At 45.0% G+C, this 10,000-nt stretch overlaps 1 protein-coding gene across 9 annotated transcripts in view; it reads right to left on the bottom strand.

Annotated features, from left to right (window-relative positions):
- scrib (scribble planar cell polarity protein) overlaps positions 1–10,000 on the bottom strand; it is a 151,537-nt gene that overhangs the window by 72,566 nt on the left and 68,971 nt on the right. For all 9 annotated transcript variants that reach the window (XR_014620381.1, XM_084326684.1, XM_084326687.1 and 6 more), the window contains exons 6-11: positions 9,267–9,330; positions 6,615–6,689; positions 6,323–6,467; positions 4,870–4,988; positions 1,959–2,158; positions 1,417–1,583 (exon numbers count right to left, since the gene is read on the bottom strand). Coding sequence is in view for 8 of the 9 variants with exons in the window: in XM_084326684.1 (XP_084182810.1) it covers positions 1,417–1,583; positions 1,959–2,158; positions 4,870–4,988; positions 6,323–6,467; positions 6,615–6,689; positions 9,267–9,330 (770 nt within the window). In the remaining variant the exon portion in view is untranslated. The remainder of the gene's footprint in view (positions 1–1,416; positions 1,584–1,958; positions 2,159–4,869; positions 4,989–6,322; positions 6,468–6,614; positions 6,690–9,266; positions 9,331–10,000) is intronic.

Raw genomic sequence — 10,000 nt, 5'->3', positions numbered from 1 at the left:
ACGAATGCAGCAAGCCGACCATGCAGAGGACAGTGGCTGGGCATGTATGTTAGTGAGGAAGCTTGGCTGCATTCCAGTTTGGCCAGTTAGGGAACACTGGAAATAGCGTTACTTCACATATAAACACAACACTGCTTAATTTATGTAATCTTGTAATCTATGAGATTTGCTGAAAATCACACTAGATTGATCAATTTACAACTAGGCATTTCCTGGTTGATAACAAGATGAGAGTGCTAAAATGGCCAATATTGAACTTTAACCTACAAACATGGCAGTTTTGACAGCACAACAATATTGACATAAGTAAGAGATTGGCTGGATTTTTTATTTATTTCAACTACAATAGGAGCTTGGCATCATAGCAGAGCACAGCTGAGAACATTGGTCGAGAGTCGAGACATCTGGACCAAACACCATACACTTGCCGCGTCACTGATGGTTCCACTGTGCTGGGATCAGCCCTGCCCTAAGATGGGAGCTAAAGAATCCGGTTCAGGGACCATGATCGTCCTCAGTTCCGCCAGTGCAAACAAAAAAGGGGGTACTTCAGCCAAAAGCTGGTTGTTTCCAGTCTGAAAACGCCTCCTGACTGAAACATATGTATGCTGGCCTGCGGCTCTACTTAACGGGGCCTATGTTGTGTTGTATACATGTATACAATGTATTAGGGCTGTCCCCGACTAAGGATTTGGATAGTAGAATATATATATATTAAAAAAAAAAAGAAAAAAAAAAGAAAAAAAAAAGTACAATATATATATATATTTTTATCATTCCATTTGGGCTGTGGGGGTGCTTAACCCTTTCACTGCCACACGACAGAATGAATGAATGAATGAAAACTTTATTTAAAAGATTGCAGAATGGGTACAATACAGAAGGTTAACCCTTTACTATCACACAACCGATGGCGATGCTCCATCATTAGCTCCGCATTCGTGGAGCTAATGATGCTATTGATGGGAGCATCATCGTCGGTTGTGTGATAGTAAAGGGCTAACCTTCTGTATTGTCACAGTGAAAGGGTTAACCGGCTGTTGTGTGGCAGTGAAAGGGTTAATGTCTGAAGGAGTCGACTGAAGGCTTCTTGTCCTCTGCAAAAGCATGCAATTGGTCCACTGATGGATACATCTTGATATTTGTCTAGTCTAGTGTGTTCATTAGATGGGTGAAATCCTCTTTCAGTGTCTCTGTGCCTGTTTTCTTAGGCAGTTAGCCTCTGGTATGCGTGCCATTAGCGTTAGCCACACTTCTAGGACTCTTTTCTTTTGGAAAGAATGAAAAAAAATTAAAAATTAAAAAAGTATTTGACTAAGAGGTTGGCTAGTCGACTACGGCTCCTTTCGACCGATTAGTCGACTAATAGGGGTCAGCCCTACAATGTATACATATGTACGGTGTTGCGTCACTTACCCAGACTAGGGGAGGGCTGCTGGGGCAGCAGGTAGCAGGTCAGCACCTTCTCTCCGGTCCGCTCGTCATCCTCGGTCTGGAACTTGAGCATGGGTTGAGACTGGTTCTCTGCCAGCCACATGGCCTTCAGGTTCAGGTTAGCCAGCGAGAAGGGCAGGTTCTGCAGCCTGAAGGACGAGGGAGGAGAGGGAGGTTCAAACTCTGAACAGTAGACGGCCTCGAGTAGGATTAACCTTGCTTTTTAAACGGAGCCCATGTATGTTTCAAGATTAAAAAGGGACAACCGCCCTAAAATAGAATTTGCATATGACTTTGGACAAACAATGTTATTGAACATTATAGAAAAAAGACAATTATAAGATTATAGATTATAGAAATGTATTGTACTGCCATAGAAACTGATGTATTATATATATATATTTTTTAAAATGTATTTTATCTTTTCATTGTGATTTTTTGATCATTTTATATTGTTTGAAATAAACCATTCATTCATTCATAACATATACACCTGGGGACTAGCATCAAAGTGGGGGGCGTACCTGTTCCCCGTCACATCCAGCACGTGGAGCTCAGTGGCGTCAGCCAGCTCCGGGGGTAGCTTGGTCAGCCGGTTGTCTCTCAGGGAGAGAACGTTGAGGCTGGCGCACCCTCCCAGCTCGCTGGGCACGGTGCCCACTCGGTTGCGGTCTACATTCAGGTTGGTCAGCTTCTTCAGCTTACCCAGCGAGCGGGGCAGTGTCTTTGAGGGGAGAAGAGAGAGAGAGAGAGAGACCGCCATCAATATTTTAATAATAAAAACCCAAGATACATACAAGATAACATGAAAAATAATACATAATAAATATATCATGCAACATAAAAAAATGGTTGGAGGAACGGTTTGGGAGAGGGAGGTAGGGTTCAAACCCAGTTTAGCATAAGGGGTGTGGGGCCGGGGTAGGATTCAACCCTAAACCTGGATATGAACCTGGTTTAGGGTAAGGGGTGTGGGGGTTGGGGGTAGGCTATGATCCTGGTTTAGGGTACGGGCTGTGGGGGCAGGGGGATAGGATATTAATGCAGTTTAGGGTAAGGGAGTTTATATTAAAACCCCATTGCCAAAAGAGTTTAACATGCCTTTACATAATCATACTATGAAACTACACACTATGAATGTATCATTATGGTCCATAACGGCCCACAAACTGCATTGCCAACTTCAACAGACCCCTGTCCTTTGATGTGAGCTCCAGGTATCAACTACGCTGATACTACATATACTACCACATGGCCCCTACTGGCCACCACAACCCAATGTGTAGATCAGTGGTTCCCAAAGTCGGGGTCGCGACCCAAAGGTGGGCCGCGAGCAGCCACGGATGGGCCGCGAGATGATTTAAAAAAAATTAAAAAAATTAAAAAAAAACAAAAAAAAACATTTTTTTTTATTTTTTATTTTTTTTATTTTTTTATTTTATTTTTTTTGTCAGGTCACTGAACTTAGAAGCAGGCCAGGACAGTGTTTCTAGTTGTATTCTAAAATTCTATTCTATTGTATTCTAAAATGTGACTATATGGTTTTATATTAACTTAATAAATAAACAAAAACGAAAAATCTACTTATTTCAACGAACATTTCAAACTAAATAACAGATTATGCACATAAAACGCTGAAAACAACCGAAGCAACAATAGTATTTTAATGAGGCTATTATTATTATCATTATTATTTTGCAACAAGTTAGCCCTCTCATAAATAGCACATATAAATGAATAACTAACTTGAACTAACTTAATAGGATTGAAGTGATATTTGGCTTAAAAAATCGGTCGCCAAAAAAAAAAAAAAAAAAAAAAGACGATGTGCATTGGGCCGCGGCTCTCTGACGCCTTATTTTCTGGGCCCCGGCCTGAAAAGTTTGGGAACCCCTGGTGTAGATTATAGATAGGCTGTGATTTCCCACTCCATTACCGTACTTTTCGCACTATAAGCCGCACCTGAATATAAGCCGCAGCAGCTAAATTGAATGATGTGTACATATATAAGCCGCACTGGACTATAAGCCGCAGGTGTTTTAATGTTTAATTACCATATGTAATTAGCATTGGGACACAATACTGTCGGACAAATAACAAGAATTAACTAATTTACAAGTTGTATTAAGTTTAGCAAATAAGGGAACAGATAAATAAAATGTCAATGCAGTCAAAAAAGCAATATTTCGATTTTTACATTTTCGGGTTTGGTCACGTCGAGTCACATATAAGCCGCACCGTTATATAAGCCGCAGGGTCGAAAAATGGGGAAAAAAGGTGCGGCTTATAGTCCGAAAAGTACGGTAATTTCTTTGGCGAGATTCTGGTGACGACACTCTCCCCAAAATGTTTTGAAGCTCCTTCTTCATGATGCTCAGGCATGATGAGTAGTACAGTGCAGACTTGTTGTACTACACCCTAAATAATATATATATATATATATATTTTTTTTTAATGGCCTTTGTTCCACTATAAGATATTTGCACACTTCTATTCACACTTCTATTCTCAGTCTCAGAAAATAATTTTCCAGTCATCTTGTCCTCGACTGCTTTTGTTTTGGTTTTGATCTTGACTGGGACTAAAGTCTAGGTCTGACTTGGTCTGGACTGGGACTAAAGTCTAGGTCTGGCTTGGTCTGGGACTAAAGTCTAGGTCTGGCTTGGTCTGGACTGGGACTAAAGTCTAGGTCTGGCTTGGTCTGGACTGGGACTAAAGTCTAGGTCTGGCTTGGTCTGGACTGGGACTAAAGTCTAGGTCTGGCTTGGTCTGGACTGGGACTAAAGTCTAGGTCTGGCTTGGTCTGGACTGGGACTAAAGTCTAGGTCTGGCTTGGTCTGGACTGGGACTAGAGTCTAGGTCTGGCTTGGTCTGGACTGGGACTAAAGTCTAGGTCTGGCTTGGTCTGGACTGGGACTAAAGTCTAGGTCTGGCTTGGTCTGGACTGGGACTAAAGTCTAGGTCTGACTTGGTCTGGACTGGGACTAAAGTCTAGGTCTGGCTTGGTCTGGACTGGGACTAAAGTCTAGGTCTGGCTTGGTCTGGACTGGGACTAAAGTCTAGGTCTGGCTTGGTCTGGACTGGGACTAAAGTCTAGGTCTGGCTTGGTCTGGACTGGGACTAGAGTCTAGGTCTGGCTTGGTCTGGACTGGGACTAAAGTCTAGGTCTGGCTTGGTCTGGACTGGGACTAAAGTCTAGGTCTGGCTTGGTCTGGACTGGGACTAAAGTCTAGGTCTGACTTGGTCTGGACTGGGACTAAAGTCTAGGTCTGGCTTGGTCTGGACTGGGACTAAAGTCTAGGTCTGGCTTGGTCTGGACTGGGACTAGAGTCTAGGTCTGGCTTGGTCTGGACTGGGACTAAAGTCTAGGTCTGGCTTGGTCTGGACTGGGTGGTATGGATTGGGTGGTCTGGACTGGGTGGTCTGGTTCTGCACCTGCAAGAGGTTCTCCGTGAGGACCAGTTCTGTCAGGTTCTCACACTCCCCTATGGAATCACTCAGCTGGGTCAGTCGGTTCTGGTCCACTTTCAGGATGGAGAGCTGCTTCAGAGAGCCTGGAGACAAACACACACACACTCACAATTATTTCAGAAAAAGAAAACCCCAGGAATAATACCATCACGGCATGAATTCTGAACCTGGGTACTAACCTGCAGCAACAGATACAGAGCAGTAATATGCCTGACAGTTCACAGTCATCATTTCCCCAGTAGGGGGCAGTGCTGTTCTTCCTGAGCCAGGCACTGTATCTAGTATCAGCTATGTACAATGGGACTTCCCATGGGTCTAGTTAATCAGCTGTGCTGCCTACAGACATGGCACTTTGACAAAGTACCTAAAAGAGGTACTATATTCAGACAATGAGACAACATTACTCAGGTGATCACTCCACTTCTTAATGTCATGTTGTAGGCAGAACTCGGCTTCCTATAAACGTTGCCACCGACGGCAAAAGGGATTATGAGAAACGCCACAGATATTAAGATTTCACATAGAATTCACAATGAATTTACAGACTTTAGGCCATAACATGTTTGCGTGACCTCTCGAGGCGGCCGGGTGGCGTAGCGGAGATTGCGCTCGTCACCAATGCAAGAGGCTGCGGTCTCGACTCCCGGAGTCAGCATTGCCCTGCGGCTTGGGCTGATCGTCATACTAACTCGTTTGGCTGAGTTAGCGGGAGGGAAGTCGTGGGTGGTAATCTGGCGTTGTGGACAGCGACGCCTACAGGTCAGGTCTGGGCGCCTGCTCAGCGAAAGGCAGGAAGTGGTGAAGGCAGCGTGACCTCCCACGCGTTACACTTCACCAATGAGAGTCCTCGCTGCCAGGTGAAAAGAGAGCCACTGGCTGTCTCCGCATGTGTCAGAGGAAAGCATGCGGTAGACTTCAGGGCTCCCTAGACCGACCAGTAGGGGGAACATGCGCACAACGGCCAGGTAGGGGAGGGGGGGGAATTGGCATAACGACTCAATTGGGACGGGGAGAAAAACATAGAAAATCAGGCGGAGAAAAAGAGGATACAATTTTTTTTTTAAAGATGTGCGTGACCTCTTACTCCCAAATGAGGTTTTAATTCTCGCAGGAAAGCTCACACAAACATTTTACGGCCCCATAAAGTCAGAGCCCCGTTCATCGTCTATGGAGCAGCTCCCCGACTGGAGGGTTCTCTCTCTGGTCTCTAGCAGAGGAGGGTGGTGCCTGTTTACAAACACTGACTGAACCATCCTGGGGTAAAGGAAGAACTAAGAGAGGATTAAAATGGGTGGTATTTCCCGTGAATTATATCTCTTTCTCTTTCCGTCCGTCTATCCATCTGTCAGTCTCCCTTCCTCCTTCCTCCTCCCCTCCCTCTCTCTCCCTCCTCCCCTCCCTCCTCTCCCCCCCTCACCTATGCTGTCTGGGACGCCCTCCAGCAGGTTCTGTGTGAGCAGCAGGTCAGTGAGAGACAGGAGGCCGTTCAGCTCCGAGGGCAACTCCTCCAGATGGTTCTCCGAGACGTCGAGACACACCAAGCGCCGTAGGTTCCCCAGCTCCTACACACACACACGCGCGCGCGCACACACACACACACACAGGCACACACACACAGGCACACACACAGGCGTAATAAAATTCCCATCTGTCCTTACTTTGATTATGAGAATGATTGGATCGAACATTTGGAGGGGGCCACTACTCACAGGTGGTAACGAGGTCAGCTGGTTTCGGTCTAGCCACAACTCCCGCAGGTTAGGGAGAGCGCCCAGGGTGTCGGGCTGAGGAGAGAAGAGGGGAAGCAAACAAGAGAGAGAGAGAGAGAGAGAGAGAGAGAGAGAGAGAGAGAGAGAGAGAGAGAGAGAGAGAGAGAGAGAGAGAGAGAGAGAGGGAGGAGGGAGAGGGAGAGGGAGAGGGAGAGGGAGAGGGAGAGGGAGAGGGAGAGGGAGAGGGAGAGGGAGAGGGAGAGAGAGAGAGAGAGAGAGAGAGAGAGAGAGAGAGAGAGAGAGAGAGAGGGAGGGAGGGAGAGAGAGGGAGGAAGCAAACAAAGGCCATGTTTGTTATCCTTGCTCATGTTTGTGACATACAGCCAGGTGGGATCAGGTGATCAGAGCACGAAACGCAAGAGTGGAGTCAGTGGATACAGCAATCCACTGATATCTGAAACCCTAGCCCTCTTTGATACTTCCCAATGACATGGGAGCACAATCATCATCACAATACATGCTGTTCCTCATACTCATGCAAAGTCAATGGGGTCATGCTCCTGTCCATACGAGCCAATTGTAGACAACAACTGAAATCTACTCCACAGTGGACACAAGGTAGATTCCAGTTACCCTCAGTCAGCTGGTACAGACAGGAGCTTGACCCCATTAACTTTGCATTGGTTTGTAGTGTGAGGAACAACATGGACGGTGCTGAGCAAGGACTCAACCGATCAATAACATCATTGGGAGGGAGGTAGCAAATAGGGCTATGGTTCCAGGTGAGAGAGACCGGTTGATGTGGTGTTATATGAATACATTTACATTTTACATTTAGTCATTTTAGCTGATGCTTTTATCCAAAGCGACTTACAAGTTCTGTACGACAAGTCATCAGGAAGGGCACAACTCTTATCAGCTGAGTAACAATGTTCACCAAAGGGTTGAGTGCTACAGTGTAGGTTAGTTTATTAGGTGCATGACAGTGAGGTTAGTTAGGGTTTCGGCTGTCCTAACTCTGGTGGGCAGTTTGTTGCACCATTGTAGGGCAAGGACTGAGAATAGGCGGCCAGGAGATGCAGAGCGTAGGGGTCTTGAGGGTGGTTAGAGAATACAAATCATATTAAAAAAAAAAGAAAAAAAAATACATATCTAACCCTAACTAACCTTACTGTCATGCACTTGTCCTAATAAACTAACCTACACTGTAGCACTCAACACTTTGATGAACATTGTTACTCAGCTGATAGAGCTGTACCCTTCCTGATGACTTGTCGTACAGGACTTGTAAGTCGCTTTGGATAAAAGCGTCAGCTAAATGACTAAATGTAAATGAATATACCCTAAATACAGGCCAACCATAAATTCAAGACGTTTCAAAAGGCTGTAATGATTTATACAGATCTTAGATCCATATTCTATGTATGTTCTATTTGTATAAGCCATGTTTGCTTTGTAGGCTAGGGGTGTAAAAATCATTCAGAACCTTGTGGTCACAATTCCGTTTGATACAAATTCTTGATATCTGGCATACATCAATTCAATTGATGTTTCCAAAATAAACTTCCACCACATAACTGCAGTTAATAGTTTAATGTTAGACAGCTGGTATTACACACCTTTGTGGTGCTGTTCTTCTTGAAATAAGTGTGTGTGTGTGTGTGTGTGTGTGTGTGTGTGTGTGTGTGTGTGTGTGTGTGTGTGTGTGTGTGTGTGTGTGTGTGTGTGTGTGTGTGTGTGTGTGTGTGGAGTTGATGATTATTAAAATCATCATCAGCACATGAAAAAATGTAATGGCTGCATGTCGGTACATGTTGCGTAATGCCTTGACTGATCACTTGGGAGTCAGAGAATTCCCTGACAGTCGGAATGTTACAGTAAGTAGAGGAACACTATGCGGTTTGAAAAATAAACAAAAATAAAAACAGATGACTCTGCTGATTCTTGTGTTGGTCTCTCTCTTGTGTTGATCTCTCTCCATTGGTTGATTTATCTTTAATATTTTTTTTTTAAAGTAAAATACAAGAGGATACCAAAAATACATATATTGGACCGATTTTAGAGGGTCAACATAAAAAGTGCAACCAATCCCCGAGAGCAACGAGAGAGCCCGTGAAAAACGAGCATCAAATTGCCTCCTGAACGACACACGCGACATTAAGGAAGGACGCGGTGCATGATGTCAGCTCTGTTTGCTCAGCCTCCGCCCTCGTCAGGTCAGCAGGCAGTGTTTACCCTGTCCCATTCAGACAGGCAGGCGTTTCCCCCGCGGTAAGAAGCAGCACTCACGCTACGACTACTGTACACACACACACACACATATCGCCCCGGACTGACAGGCCTGCTCTGATGTGTTGGTGGGAGGGTAAGCGGTATGTGTGCTTTAGATCACAAGTTTTGGTGGTGGAAATGTGAGATGGGTGCTTGTGGTTGGTGTGTGAGTGTGTGTGTGTGTGTGTGTGTGTGTGTGTGTGTGTGTGTGTGTGTGTATGTGTGAATGTGTGAATGTGTGAATGTGTGAATGTGTGAATGTGTGTGTGTGTGTGTGTGTGTGTGTGTGTGTGTGTGCGTGCGTGTGCGTGTGTGTGTGTGTGTGGCCTATGTGCTGGGTTGAGAGTGAAGTATGAAGTTTTGTGCGTGCGTGTGGCGTACCAAAACTTCCAGTTCATTGCTGCCCAGATCCAGCTGCTCCAGTTTCACCAGGAAGGAGAGCGACCTGAATTATGGACACAGAAATACCACCGTAAATCACCCTGAAATATGCAGCCTAAAATAACAATAGAAACGCAGCCAGGTCTGCATTACAACGACCCACATTAATTTCCCATGTAGTGCATTCTCCTGTGTGACTCAGTAGGTAGAGGACACAGAGAGCAGCTCCATTCTGATAGGAGCCATCCATACTAAAGATATAGGAGCTCCATTCTGATAGGAGCCGTTAGGGGTGGACGGTATAAACGGTATACGGTATAAACGGTATTAATTTGCTCTACGGTATGGATTTTGACTATTTACATTTTACATTTACATTTAGTCATTTAGCTGACGCTTTTATCAAAGCGACTTACAAGTTCTGTACGACAAGACAGCAAGAAGGGTACAACTCTATCAGCTGAGTAACAATGTTCATCAAGTGTTGCGTGTTACAGTGTAGGTTAGTATATTAGGACAAGTGCATGACAGTAAGGTTAGTCAGGGTTAAAAAAAATGTATCACCCCATAGACTCACGCGCGCTGCTGGCCAATGGAGACAAGACGTCGCCACATGGCGGCCATCTTGCCACAGGCAGCACGCCCACTCATACCATGAATGTCTATGGTGCATGTACTATTGAAATAACCATAGCTTGCTAAATTTTCAACCGATTTTCAAAGGGTTTGGTTTG

Source organism: Notolepis coatsorum (assembly GCF_963971535.1).
Source record: "Notolepis coatsorum genome assembly, chromosome: 12".
Lineage (NCBI taxonomy): Eukaryota > Metazoa > Chordata > Actinopteri > Aulopiformes > Paralepididae > Notolepis > Notolepis coatsorum.
This window is presented reverse-complemented; position numbering and strand designations above follow the sequence as displayed.